Source organism: Neoarius graeffei, chromosome 2 (genome assembly GCF_027579695.1).
Source record: "Neoarius graeffei isolate fNeoGra1 chromosome 2, fNeoGra1.pri, whole genome shotgun sequence".
NCBI lineage: Eukaryota > Metazoa > Chordata > Actinopteri > Siluriformes > Ariidae > Neoarius > Neoarius graeffei.
Window position 1 is genome coordinate 55,671,964 of NC_083570.1, and position 15,456 is coordinate 55,687,419.

Sequence of the window (15,456 nt, forward strand, 5' to 3'; positions counted from 1 at the left end):
CATGAATTGCCTTCTTGAGATCCTGCCGACTGAGAAACGGCTTCGCTTTGGCCAAGAGACAAAGTTGAAAAAAGCTCGTTCTAACAACAGAACTAATCTGTTTATCAAATTTAAGCCCACTGTCAAACGTTACCCCAAGATTTTGTACAAATGGTTTAAAAACCATTCGACTGAGCAAGAACTTGATTCCATCTTTCTATGCCACAGAACATGATTCTATCTTTCTTCTCCATCAGTCAGAGTAAGTAAAATTCTCTTGTTAACTCTTTGATGGTCTTCATAGTTAGCTAGGTCACTAAATATGTTAAGAATCACTGGGTGTCTGGTGCATCCCGAACGCTATTGGCTGCTTGTGTAAGTCAGTCAAGCACTTCAACCTGACATCACTCTGCCGTTTTGTTTCAGAAGGAAATATGTCAACATATGGAGTCAAATCACAGCTAAGAAGCCATTTCACAGGGACTTTAAATTCTAGCTTATGGACCAGTCTATCACCTGTCACTGTAATACAGACAAACTTAAGGTTAAAACTAAGAAGAAGAAGATTTGTATTGCTGAAATCTGTAACATTTTGCCAACACACACACACTGCCATTGACATAATTATAAATACCACTAATTAATACTATGCCTCAATCTATCTTTAACCTCAGATTTTTAACCATCACACAGTTTTACTCATCAAAACTGTCAAGGGTCAGCATGGTTAGATATACCTGTGTTCCTCACCAAGAGATAAAAAGATGTCGACCTCTGTGTGTCTGTGTGTGATTAATTGTTTTCATGAATATAAGGCTGTAATAATGGCATTTATAAATATGACTATGATTCAGGGGGGCATGGTGGTGCAGCGGTTAGCACTGTCACCTCACAGCAAGCAGAGTCTGGATTTGAACCTGCTGGTTGACCGGGGTCTTTCTGTGTGGTGTTTGCATGTTCTCCTTGTGCCTGCGTGGGTTTCCTCTGGGTGCTCTGGTTTCCTCCCACAGTCTGAAGACATGCAGATTAGGTCAACTGGCTACTCTAAAGTAAATGTGAATGGCTGGCTGTCTCTGTGTTAGCTCTGCGATAGATTGGTGACTTCTCCGGGGTGTACCCTATATCTCGCCCAATGTCAGCTGGAATTACAGTGGTGCTTGAAAGTTTGTGAACCCTTCAGAATTTTCTATATTTCTGCATAAATATGACCTAAAACATCATCAGATTTTCACACAACTCCTCATCTCATCTCATTATCTCTAGCCACTTTATCCTGTTCTACAGGGTCGCAGGCAAGCTGGAGCCTATCCCAGCTGACTACGGGCAAAAGGCGGGGTACACCCTGGACAAGTTGCCAGGTCATCACAGGGCTGACACATAGACACAGACAACCATTCACACTCACATTCACACCTACGCTCAATTTAGAGTCACCAGTTAACCTAACCTGCATGTCTTTGGACTGTGGGGGAAACCGGAGCACACGGAGGAAACCCACGCGGACACGGGGAGAACATGCAAACTCCGCACAGAAAGGCCCTCGCCGGCCACGGGGCTCGAACCCGCACCTTCTTGCTGTGAAGCGACAGCGCTAACCACTACACCACCGTGCCGCCCTGACAAAAATATTATACCTGGTCATTTATTTATTGAGGAAAATGATCCAATATTACATATCAGTGAGTGGCAAAAGTATGTGAACCTTTGTTTCAGTATCTGGTGTGATCCCCTTGTGCAGCAATAACTGCAACTAAACGTTTCCAGTAACTGTTGATCAGTCCTGCACACCGGCTTGGAGAAATTTTAGCCCATTCCTCCGTACAGAACAGCTTCAACTCTGGGATGTTGGTGGGTTTCCTCACATTAACTGCTCGTTTCAGGTCCTTCCACAACATTTCGATTGGATTAAGGTCAGGACTTTGACTTGGCCATTCCAAAACATTAACTTTATTCTTCTTTAACCATTCTTTGGTAGAACGACTTGTGTGCTTAGGGTCGTTGTCTTGCTGCATGACCCACCTTCTCTTGAGATTCAGTTCATGGACAGATGTCCTGACATTTTCCTTTAGAATTCGCTGGTATAATTCAGAATTCATTGTTCCATCAATGATGGTAAGCTGTCCTGGCCCAGATGCAGCAAAACAGGCCAAACCATGATGCTACCACCACCATATTTCACAGATGGGATAAGGTTCTTATGCTGGAATGCAGTGTTTTCCTTTCTCTAAACATAACGCTTCTCATTTAAACCAAAAAGTTCTATTTTGGTCTCATCCATCCACAAAACATTTTTCCAATAGCCTTCTGGCTTGTCCACGTGATCTTTAGCAAACTGCAGATGAGCAGCAATGTTCTTTTTGGAGAGCAGTGACTTTCTCCTTGCAACCCTGCCATGCACACCATTATTGTTCAGTGTTCTCCTGATGGTGGACTCATGAACATTAGCCAATGTGAGAGAGGCCTTCAGTTGCTTAGAAGTTACCCTGGGGTCCTTTGTGACCTCACCGACTATTACATGCCTTGCTCTTGGGGTGATCTTCGTTGGTTGACCACTCCTGGGGAGGGTTACAATGGTCTTGAATTTCCTCCATTTGTATACAATCTGTCTTACTGTGGATTGGTGGAGTCCAAACTCTTTAGAGATGGTTTTGTAACTTTTTCCACCCTGATGAGCATCAACAACGCTTTTTCTGAGGTCCTCAGAAATCTCCTTTGTTCATGCCATGATACACTTCCACAAACATGTGTTGTGAAGATCAGACTTTGATAGATCCCTGTTCTTTAAATAAAACAGGGTGCCCACTCATGCCTGATTGTCATCCCATTGATTGAAAACACCTGACTCGAATTTCACCTTCAAATTAACTGCTAATCCTAGAGGTTCACGTACTTTTGCCACTCACAGATATGTAATATTGGATCATTTTCCTCAATAAATAAATGACCAAGTATAATATTTTTGTCTCATTTGTTTAACTGCGTTCTCTTTATCTACTTTTAGGACTTGTGTGAAAATCTGATGATGTGTTAGGTCATATTTATGCAGAAATATAGAAGATTCTAAAGGGTTCACAAACTTTCAAGCACCACTGTACATTCATCACTGTGATGACTGCTAGTAATTTTCTCTTCGTCACTGATGGATTATGTTTGTCAATGACGAGCATGATGAGCACCAGCAGGAACCCTGTCATATTCTTTTTACACTACAAGTCTAATTATCTCAGCAACAGTCAGCACAAATGTTTATACAATATCTATAAACATTGGAGTAAACAGACAAGTTTACATTCATTTTAAAATGCTGAGGCCTTGACAGGGCACACACAACGCAGACATGCAGTTTCACCTGGTCTGGTATTGTGAGAGGAACTGCAGTGGGTCAGACGGTGTGTCTGACAGGGTTTTGAGGATGGGGGTGTTGAGGATGAAGCCCGAGCCTTCCTGAAAGAGAACAGAACTCACTGCCCTACTTTGCACACTGTGGCAAAGCCCAGCATCTATAACGCATATTTTACTGCTCCGTATCTCCACAGAGATTCGTTCAGACTGCTCTGCTCTATCATCGGGTTGTATCTGGCATTGCTACACTATAACTCAGCCATTGCCTATAATGTGATTACAGTAGATTGGATTCAAGTGGATGACAAATCATGCAAATTGAAAAACCAGCTTTTAATGATGACTTTCAGCACTCTCACTAATAGTAAAAATAATTACTCTCTCAAGTAATACTGCAGAGTTTAAGCTAAAGCTCTGTCAGCATTCTTGGATAATTTACAATAACTCAGTCCAAAAAAACTGAAGCATGACTTGTCTAATTTATTTAAAGAACTTCAACAAAGATCATTTTCTGATGAAAACAGAAAGGGAAAAAAAAAGCAAAGGAAAATCAGTCAATAAATTAAACCACTCTGCTAGTCTCTATGTCTCTCTACTCCCCAGAAATGTACAACATCTTCCATGTGACTCAAAGCCTTTTAATCCAAACTGGGCCTGAGGGGCACCCATGAGAGTATTACATCTCTGTCCAATCAGCCCTTAAAACTTTCACTAAAGTACAACACCACATCATGTGTTAAATGTAAGCATGTAGCGATATATTGTGCAAAGATAATTCACAATAAAAATTTATGACAATTCAAATCGATAAAATAAAAAATGTATCATGATTATTATCAGGTTCCATAATCTATTTGTTCTCCTAGCTGTAATTGTGTTGTTTAGACAGCAAAGAGCACAATAATGTAAAATGCATGTGACTTCAACTGTAGGTGGAAGTAACACAGCTCTAATGCCATGAAAACACCCAAACAGATCTAAAATGGGAAAGAGCTGTTGTGTGTTGGACTGTACAAATAGATTTAACAAGAAATCAGAGCTCTCTTTTTACAGACTACTGAAAGCTAAAGAAAAGAGAAGCAAATGCAGGTAATACAAATGTTTGTAAAAGTTTATGAAGAAAAGGCTTATTTGTTTCTAACATTTCATTTTTAATAAAAGGAATGATATTATTTAAGGGGCGGCACGGTGGTGTAGTGCTTAGCGCTGTCACTTCACAGCAAGAAGGTCCGGGTTCGAGCCCCGTGGCCGGCAAGGGCCTTTCTGTGCGGAGTTTCCATGTTCTCCCCGTGTCCGCGTGGGTTTCCTCCGGGTGCTCCGGTTTCCCCCACAGTCCAAAGACATGCAGGTTAGGTTAACTGGTGACTCTAAATTGACCGTAGGTGTGAATGTGAGTGTGAATGGTTGTCTGTGTCTATGTGTCAGCCCTGTGATGACCTGGCGACTTGTCCAGGGTGTACCCCGCCTTTCGCCCGTAGTCAGCTGGGATAGGCTCCAGCTTGCCTGCGACCCTGTAGAACAGGATAAAGTGGCTAGAGATAATGAGATGAAATGAGGCTATAATATTTTACATCAACCTTTACAAATGTGGGTAAATAATTACTGTTGGTTATTAAGAAAATGACACAAAAGGGTTATTTATTGCATTTTTTTAAAAAAATATTGTGGGAAAACCGAATCATGAACCGAATATCATAAATCGAATCAAATCATGAATTGGATGAATCATTACATGCCTACTTAAAAGTGATATAAGCACACATTAAAAAGTCAAGTAATTTCTACATTGTTCACCTGATTTGGATGTAAATACCCTCAAATTAAAGCTGAAAGTCTGCACTTTGGTGCTGATGATCATTATTTAATGGATTATTACTCCAGTATACTGGGTGGATAACTAAAATAACAATAATTTGTAAATGTCCAAATATTTATAGACCTAACTGTACAACCCCGATTCCAAAAAAGTTGGGACAAAGTACAAATTGTAAATAAAAACGGAATGCAGTAATTTACAAATCTCAAAAACTGATATTATATTCACAATAGAACATAGACAGCATATCAAATGTCGAAAGTGAGACATTTTGAAATTTCATGCCAAATATTGGCTCATTTGAAATTTCATGACAGCAACACATCTCAAAAAAGTTGGGATGGGGCAATAAGAGGCTGGAAAAGTTAAAGGTACAAAAAAGGAACAGCTGGAGGACCAAATTGCAACTCATTAGGTCAACTGGCAATAGGTCATTAATATGACGGTATAAAAAGAGCATCTTGGAGTGGCAGCGGCTCTCAGAAGTAAAGATGGGAAGAGGCTCACCAATCCCCCTAATTCTGCGCCGACAAATAGTGGAGCAATATCAGAAAGGAGTTCAACAGTGTAAAATTGCAAAGAGTTTGAACATATCATCATCTACAGTGTATAATATCATCAAAAGATTCAGAGAATCTGGAAGAATCTCTGTGCGTAAGGGTCAAGGCCGGAAAACCATACTGGGTGCCTGTGATCTTCGGGCCCTTAGACGGCACTGCATCACATACAGGCATGCTTCTGTATTGGAAATCACAAAATGGGCTCAGGAATATTTCCAGAGAACATTATCTGTGAACACAATTCACCGTGCCATCTGCCGTTGCCAGCTAAAACTCCATAGTTCAAAGAAGAAACTGTATCTAAACATGATCCAGAAGCGCAGACGTCTTCTCTGGGCCAAGGCTCATTTAAAATGGACTGTGGCAAAGTGGAAAACTATTCTGTGGTCAGATGAATCAAAATTTGAAGTTCTTTATGGAAATCAGGGACACCGTGTCATTCGGACTAAAGAGGAGAAGGACGACCCAAGTTGTTATCAGCGCTCAGTTCAGAAGTCTGCATCTCTGATGGTACGGGGTTGCATTAGTGCGTGTGGCATGGGAAGCTTGCACATCTGGAAAGACACCATCAATGCTGAAAGGTATATCCAGGTTCTAGAGCAACATATGCTCCCATCCAGACGACGTCTCTTTCAGGTAAGACCTTGCATTTTCCAACATGACAATGCCAAACCACATACTGCATCAATTACAGCATCATGGCTGCGTAGAAGAAGGGTCCGGGTACTGAACTGGCCAGCCTGCAGTCCAGCTCTTTCACCCATAGAAAACATTTGGCGCTTCATAAAACGGAAGATACGACAAAAAAGACCTAAGACAGTTGAGCAACTAGAATCCTACATTAGACAAGAATGGGTTAACATTCCTATTCCTAAACTTGAGCAACTTTTCTCCTCAGTCCCCAGACGTTTACAGACTGTTGTAAAGAGAAAAGGGGATGTCTCACAGTGGTAAACATGGCCTTGTCCCAACTTTTTGAGATGTGTTGTTGTCATGAAATTTAAAATCACCTAATTTTTCTCTTTAAAAGATACATTTTCTCAGTTTAAGCATTTGATATGTCATCTATGTTCTATTCTGAATAAAATATGGAATTTTGAAACTTCCACATCATTCCATTCAGTTTTTATTTACAATTTGTACTTTGTCCCAACTTTTTTGGAATCGGGGTTGTACATCAACCATGAACAACTTGATGAACTGCTTCAGATTAATGTTTTGGAATGGCCTCCCAAGTTCCAATATTTTAAACATGCAGGTCAGTGATTATCAAACTAGAAGTACTCTGGATGGAATAAAATTAAATCAAGAAGACAAACAATCTTAAGTACAAGACATCTTTAGAGGGAGTGAGGGGTGGGGGGGTTACTAAGGACTGACAGTCACATGCTGTGTCCGAAATCACTCACTACTCACTATATAGTGGACTACATAGTGAGCTTGCCATTTTGTAGTGCTGTCTGAATGTATAGTGAGAATTATTACACCCTATATAGTGCACTCAAAGTATCCCACAATGCATCATGAAAAGTAGTGTGCAACCGATGGTCACTAACCAAGCAGTATATCCCATCATGCATTGTGGTTGCACTGAAAAAAAAAAGTGTGTTTGGGGTGAATGGACAGAGGAAGAAACACATTATAAAAGGACATTCAAGTACAATTAAAAATAGTAAGAGAACAGAAAAAAGCTAAAACAGAATAAGACAGATAAAACACAAGAATAAAAGTTACAGTGCAGAGCGAGGAATTAAACAAAAGCCTCAAATTTCATTTAATAAAAGGCAGCGTCAAAGAAGAAAGTATTCAGCCTTGATTTAAAAGAACTGAAAGATGTAGCAGACACAAAGTACTTTGTATTGATTAATGTGGGAAATACACTCAGTATAATATGGATTTATCACAAACATACATGCATTTACTATTTTGAAAACCCACCAGCCGACTAATCTGGCATGTTTTAATTGTGCAACAGTAATGACGTAAATACCAGCGTGGCGGAGTAGTGTCTGAAAGTGTTTTTTCACTTTATCAATGAGCTCACTATATAGTCCTCTATATAGTAATTCCCTATATAGTAAGTAGGGAGTAGTGAATGAGTGAGTGATTTCAGACATAGGGACAGTGTCCAGAAGAACTGTGTCTGGTTCTGCAAGATGCTCAGTAAAACCTACAGCTCATTTCCTTATAAATGTACCTGAGACTTTTTAAAGCAAAGGTCATCTCACACTAAATATTGACTTTGTTTCATTTATTTTGGTTTATTGTTGTTTATAGTTTTTTTATTTTATTTTGAACATTTAATTTCATTATTTTTTAAGCCATTTCTGGTCTACAGCATTTCTTTACCTGTGCCTAAGACTTTTGCACAGTAATATATTAGTTTAAGTGTGCCTGTGGCGACAGGGGCGTGGCCAGGTGTCAGTTTGTGAATGGAGGGCGGGGCCAGGGAAGGTCAGTGGTAAAGTCAGTACACCTGTTGTCGAATAATGTTGTATGTGTGTGTTTTGCAGTGATGATGGAGGGTAGAAAAGGAGGGAGAGAGCGAGGAGGGGCTCTCCCAACCACAGCACGTCTGTGTGTTATGTGCATGTCAAGTCAAAGCTGAAAAGCGAAAGTCAAACCAAACACAAAATAAAGTCTGTGTTAACCTCATTCCCTGCCTGCCGCTCTTCAGCATTCCACACACGTCAGGGGTGTACTACAGTGCCCTTTGCAGATGTTATCCTAATCTTTATATTGTTAACATTAATATTCCATTCATTAATATTTAAATGAGGAAAACAACACAACACATGATTTGAGCAGGGGTGCCAACATTTTTGCATATCACTTAACTAAAAGAAAGCTCATTTCTAAATAAAATAATGAAGAATTCTCTAAATTCATCATATTGCAGCACTACAGTGCGAGAAAGGAATATGACATGGTTTCAGAAACACGCTTATAATCTTCACACTCTCCGTCTTTAGACAGAGAGAGAACATATATCCGTAAGTATGATGTGTGTCCATGATAGCAGAGTATGTATCATCCAGATCATCTTACCTCTAATGTCTAGAGGCAGTAATTCAAAGCGAATGGCCTGAGGATATAATTTTCAAGATGTTTTTCCATTGCTTCATAGAATTTATAAAAAGCTCTTTGAAATGTCTGGAAAATTACACCTGCCTAGTCATCTTGACCTACAAACACTTGACCTGATAGTCTAGACAGAGAGATTAAGCAGGCTTAGTGACAATGCCAGTCAAATCTTCTGTCTGATAGTTCTCTCATCAAACAGCAGGCTCTTCTATCTGGTACCATGAGGACACACTGATAGAAAATCCTGAGGATAGAGAACACCACTGTCTTGCCAACTAACCTTATTACCAACCCCTTAGTGGATTAAACGAGGATGAGTTTAGGAGTGAAATTTGACTTAGTGGGAAAGCAATGAGGTGCTCAGGAGTGTAGGTGAGTGCTGCTCTCACAGGGCATGTCAGTGGTTCCTGAGCATCTCTGGAGAACGCAGTCTCTTGAGGAGCACGAGCGACCAGTTTGGGTTACACTTCATTACCCCGATACACAAACACGCATATACAACTGTACCTGCTATGCATCACAACTATTATATAGTATTTCCTGTGTAAGCAATGAATGGGAAATACAGAGAGAAGACAATTCAAGAGAGAGAAAGAGACCTGAAGGAAAAATGTAGGACAGAAGTCCATCCTTGTCACACTGCTCTGTGTCTCTCGAGCTTCAGAAAAAGACAGGTGAGGTAACATGACATGGCATCACGGGCGATTGCTCTAAGACAACTAGGGAGGCTCAGCCTCCTCTAAAAATGACGAACATCGTGTAGGATGAATTGCGCTAGGCTTATGTTATAGCCGACCTTATAACATTGCTATTTCAGATCCAGAATCATAGAAATATATGTGCTCAACCCAACTACAGTGCGAAATCATTCCGTTATAACTTTCCCCAGTTCGCCTAATGTGCGCGTGAGTTTTTCCCCCTTGTGACAGCGCGATGCAGCCCAGCCTCAGTGCACTTCAATGGCATTTGGGAGCTATGCGCTTTCAATATCAAAATGCAAGACGATTATTGGACAAATACTGTGAAAACGCCCGCCCACGGAGTCTCACGGACTCCCAGCCTCAGTGGACTTCAATGGCATTTGGGAGCTATGCGCTTTTCAATCTCAAAATGCAAGATGGTTATTGGACAAATACTGCGAAAACGCCCGCCCATGGACTCCGAGCCTCACAGTGGGAGGGACATGGCAGTTTCCGCGAGGAGACTGGTGATTGGTGAAAGCGGCCGGATATTTTCTTTGATTGACAGCTCGTTTCAACTATAGACAGGCAGCGGTGAATTTCAGTTCAGTCCCATGCGGATTTGCAAGTGCTGTGGTGTATTGTAAGAGATCAGCTTACATTTCGATTTCATTCATTACATACGGTTTCTACCAGCTTTTTTAGTTTGTATATATTTTCATTGTAAATAAAGTGTAAATATAGTGTTGTCAAGTTTGCTATCTTAGTTCCAGAAATTTCATTTATTTGAGTGACTGAACTTGAACTTGAGGGGGCTAGTCAGCTAGCAAGAAAGCTGCGCACGGATGCCAAGCATTGCTGATTTAATTTTGGCAAAGCCATTTGCCAGTCTTCCTTTTGAGGAAAAAATTAAAATTAAAGAGCAGGGTAGACCAACGCCTCAAATTGACTTGGTGAAAAAGGTAGGGAATAATATTCGTTCCTTCAGCTCTCCTGGTACGAGAAAGTAAATTGGCTAACAGCAAGTGACCCACATCAACAACAGTAAATAGGCTACTTTAGTAATATGTCATGGATGGGTCAAAAATATAGAATCTATTTAAAATGTTTATGCTGAGTATATTATATTAGAATATATATTTTTCTGGATATGAATTAAACACAGCTACAATTTGGAAAACATTTTTAAACAAAAACACAGCCGAGAACATTTCACACTACAGACCTGGATTAAAAGTGAAGGGTTATCAAAATTGTCAATAAAACATTTCTCAGTCAAAATAAGTAAAATATAGGGAAAGTGTCATTGAAGGAAATGTGTGGCACCCAGCTCTATGTTTGGCTCCCCAAGGTCAGTGCTTGTGTCTATTCCAGAACACTCTGCTGTTACTGCTGAAGTTCCTGACAAAGAGCTGCTTTCAATAATGATCAATTTTTAAACAACATGCCACATGCCACAATTTTAAAATATAAAATGTTAAAATATAACCCCCCCCCCCCCCCCCCCCCAACACCACCATCATGTATATTGGACAGTAGGCTAATGGGCCAAAAGAACCTGATATTTCACAGTTTGTGACCCTGCCAACAATCAGCCAGATCAGAGGCAAGAGTATGGGCAAAATTGATGTGTTTTTTCTTTTTTCTTTTAAAATCTGGAAATATCGTAACCGACCAGCCTCCCCTGTTTGAAAGACTACCAGCCGCCACTGCATGGCATAACAGGAATTCCTTTGCGAAAAACAATGCAGCCTAAAAATAACTAAACAATAAGGTTTTAGTTGCTTTGACTTGCACTCTAGTATATTTGATATAACGATGACGACGACGTTAGCATGCAGCTTTAGGGATATTCAGGGATGCCTCATAGAGTGGCATGGTGGTGTAGTGGTTAGCACTGTCGCCTCACAGCAAGAAAGTTCTGAGTTTGAGCCCAGTGGCAGGAGAGGGCCTTTCTGTGTGGAGTTTGCATGTTCTCCCTGTGTGGGTTTCCTCTAGGTGCTCCAGTTTCCCCCAAAGACATGCAATTAAGTTAACTGGCTACTCTAAATTGTCCATTTGTGTGAGTGGTTGCTTCCTAAACCTGGAAATGGGAGGGTTGTGGCAGGAAGGGCATCTGGTGTAAAAATATGCTTCAATTAATTGGACAAGCTGGAAAAAGTGAGGGATGATCTACAAAGAATTTCCTGATTTTCATTTAACTCATTTTAAAAGATTTACACAGTAAAAAATGGAGTGTCAATATTGCAGTGTAAACCTATTTTCCTCTGGATAGAGTAGTTATAACACTATGCAGAGTAAAATCGTCTAAATGGTAGTGTCAAAAGTGAGAGTTAATTCCCACTTGCACACAACGACAAAATCTACTCTGCAGGGTGATGATTCCCCGCGAAAATACAATATAGAGTCAGATTAACTCTGAAAATCTTACACTATCTAGTGTTAAATATTTTTACACACCTCATTGTTAATTTTGACACAAAATAGAGTAAAATTAACTCTAAAAATCTTACACTGGCTATAGAGTAAATTTTACACTGATTTTGAGTGGGACCAAATGTTATCTGACAGAGAGTTAAATTCAACTCTTAAAGAGTAAAATTGACACTATGATTTTTACTGTGTACAAGCAAGTATTAAGCCTTATAGTTATGTTTAGTATAAACATCGTGTCTGTTTTACGGAAGTGTATTGCTGCAATGCCAGGACAAAAAACGGATCAGTATTATGTTATATCATATATTTTCATATATAGTATAGTTAGAGGTGGGTAAAGTTGAGTTGTTGCAAACCTGCCTCATGTCTCCTGTTTATGGGAAGTCTCATGCTTATGGGAAGCCATAGCCTAATGGTTAGAGAAGCAGCTTTGGGACCAAAAGGTTGCTGGTTTGATTCCTTGGACCAGCAGGAATGGCTGAAGTGCCCTTGAGCAAGGCACCTAAACCACAACTGCTCCCCATGCTGCTCTGGGTATGTTGTACGTTGCTCTGGATAAGCGTGTCTGTTAAATGCCATTAACGTTATGTTTTAACAAGATATTTTCACATTATTACGATATACAAACTTATCACATTATAACAAGAAACTTTTCTAGTTATAACAATATACTATTTATCTTATTATAATGTGATAAATTGTTTCACATTATAATGTGCACTGTTTCACATTATAGCAAGATCATTTATATTGTAAGGCTATAACGTGAAACGCATGCTTGAATGTACTAACACTATGCAGTGAATTAATAAACTGAGGAACATGGCTCATTTACATGATTTAATTAAGTTCTTGATATTGTAATAATATCTCTGTATGAAATGTTTCATGTTATAGCAGTATACAGTGCCCTCCATGAATCCCTCATCAAGAAATAATAATTTTCAACAAAAATACGTGTCACTATTATTGGCATCCCTGCATTTAATACTTTATAAAATCTCCCGTTGCCAGTAAAATAGCACTGAGTCTCCAACCTTATAAAATATTGTAGGAGAGATACAGAGCAGGACATCTGAGACCGTTCCTCTTTACACAATCTCTCCAGATCATCCAGGGTCCTGGGCCCTCTCTTGTGCTCTCTCCTCTTCAGCTCACCCACAGGTTTTCAATGGGGTTCAGGTCAGAGGACTGAGGTGGCCATGGCAGAAACTTGACACTGTGGTCAGCTAAACATTTTTTGTGTTGATTTGGACATGTGCTTTGGATCATTGTCCTGCTGGAAGATCCATTGACGACCCAGTTTTAGTTTCCTGGAGAGGCAGCCAGATTTTGATTTAAAATGTCCATATTTCATGGAGTCCATGATGCCATGCAGCCCAACAAGGTTTCCAGGACCTTTTGGAGGAAAAACAGCCCCAAAACATCACAGAACTTCCACCATATTGTACAGTAGGAATCGGGTTCTTTTCATTGTAGCCATCCTTCTTTTTACACCAAACCCACCATCGCTGTTTATTGCCAAAATGCTCCATTTTTGTTACATCAAACTACAGAACATGGTTCCAGTCAAAGTTGTAGTAGTGTTTCACAAATGTCAGGTGCTTAGGTTTGTGGTTAACTGACAGAAAAGGCTTTATTCTGACATACATTCCAAATAATCTGTTGGCATAGAGGTGGCATCTGATGGCAGTTTTGGAGACTTGGAAACCCTAAGATTGTATTTTTTCTTGTCATTCACCAACAGTAATTCTTGGGGATTTTTTGTCTCTCTTACCCTCCTCCTCACTGTACATGAGGGCAAAACAAACTTGGGTCCTCTTCCAAGCAAGTTTGTAACAGTTCCAATTTGTGTCCATGTTTTCATTATTGCCCTAACTGTAAAAATGGTCATTTTCAGGCAAGTAGCTATTTTTCATGCTTTGACTTGTGAAGGTCAACACACTTCTCCCTCATTTGGTTTGTGTGTTCTCTTATTGTTCCCATGTTGATGGCTGACTAAGTTAATTTGGGCTCTGTGTCACCTCATATTTGTACCCCAGTTAATCAGGAAGTCAGGAATTACAGCTTGAAAGTTCCTACACACTCCAATTAACGCAAACATGTACAATTTAAATGGGAAACATGCTTCAGTTACATTGCGTTCACTTTAATTTCCAGGAGTACCAATAATAGTGGCACGTGTTTTTGTTGAAAATATATTTTTTGATGAGGGATTTGGTTTTCTCTGAATAAATTTATTTCAATTAAAGGTTGGATTTTTTTTTAAGTGCAAGATGAAGCAACTTCACCAAAATGTGGATTTTTTTCAAACCCTTTTTTACTAATCTTTACAAGGTGTCACAATAATCATGAATGGGCACTGTATGTTATCATGTTTTAACATGAAACATTTTACATCAAAATATAAATATTGTACTGTTATAACAAGACATCTCGTTATAGCATGGTAAATTTATATATTTTAACAACATGAAAATAACTTGTTAAACATGAAAAACCTCTTATCATAAACTTTTCATGTTATAACTTGCTAGTGATCTGTTTTCTTTTTCTGGTGTGGCAGTAATATACTTTGATTCTATTTAAAGTTTGTCATTTGTCATTTTTCCCCCTCCAATTGTCTATAGCTATCTGAAAGCAGTGTTTAACAGCTTATCAGTCTGAAAGCAGACTGATTAACAGTTACTGGAAACATTTAGTTGCAGTTATTGCTGCACAAGAGGGTCACACCAGATACTGAAAGCAAAGGTTCACATACTTTTGCCACTCATAGAAATGTAATATTGGATCATTTTCCTCAATAAATAAATGACCAAGCATAATATTTTTTCTCATTTGTTTAACTGGGTTCTCTTTATCTACTTTTAGGAGTTGTGTGAAAATCTGATGATGTTTTAGGTCATATTTATGCAGAAATATAGAAAATTCTAAAGGGTTCACAAACTTTCAAACATCACTGTATTTTCTTTTAACGTTAGTGGTATACCTACCCAGCTGATAACAACCTTGCATGTTGTCATGTCAGAATAAACTCCTACTCGCTGATGAGAGACAATTTGTCATTCATCGAGAGCGTCTGTGATCAGCCAATCACAGGCTGTGTTATGAAAGAATGTATTCACCCAGTGTAACATTTGGAAGAAAATTAGGAGTAAATTAGACCCATATCTTTACAATTTTTCATGGGCCATCCAGTTTGATGCTTTTGAAAAATACAGATGTACACATTTAAATTATTTTTTGAAATACACCCAGACAAATGCGAAAATTGCCGTTCAATGTCCACCAGTCCAGCTTTATTTCCCACACTGTGAAAGGAGTATAATGTGATTCTAAAAAGGACTTTATAATCAAATTTCTTATTGATTATAAAGTACTACTATTGACCTTTAAAGCACTGAATGGTCTCACACCACAGTACCTGAGTGAACTTCTGCTCCTCTATGACCCGCCATGCCTACTTAGATCAAAAGGTGCAGGCTATCTGCTGGTACCTCGTATAGTGAAGGCTACATCAGGGGGCAGAGCCTTTTCTTACAACGCCCCACAGTTATGG

At 39.4% G+C, this 15,456-nt stretch overlaps 1 protein-coding gene across 1 annotated transcript in view; it reads right to left on the minus strand.

The window, feature by feature from the left end:
- Positions 1-3,324: 3,324 nt before the first annotated feature.
- The window catches only part of saxo4 (stabilizer of axonemal microtubules 4), a 29,941-nt gene continuing 17,809 nt past the window's right edge, over positions 3,325-15,456 (minus strand). Inside the window, 4 exon segments of the mRNA XM_060902924.1 lie at positions 3,325-3,423; positions 8,942-9,025; positions 9,171-9,258; positions 9,382-9,439. Of these exon segments, the coding sequence (XP_060758907.1) occupies positions 3,325-3,423; positions 8,942-9,025; positions 9,171-9,258; positions 9,382-9,439 (329 nt within the window).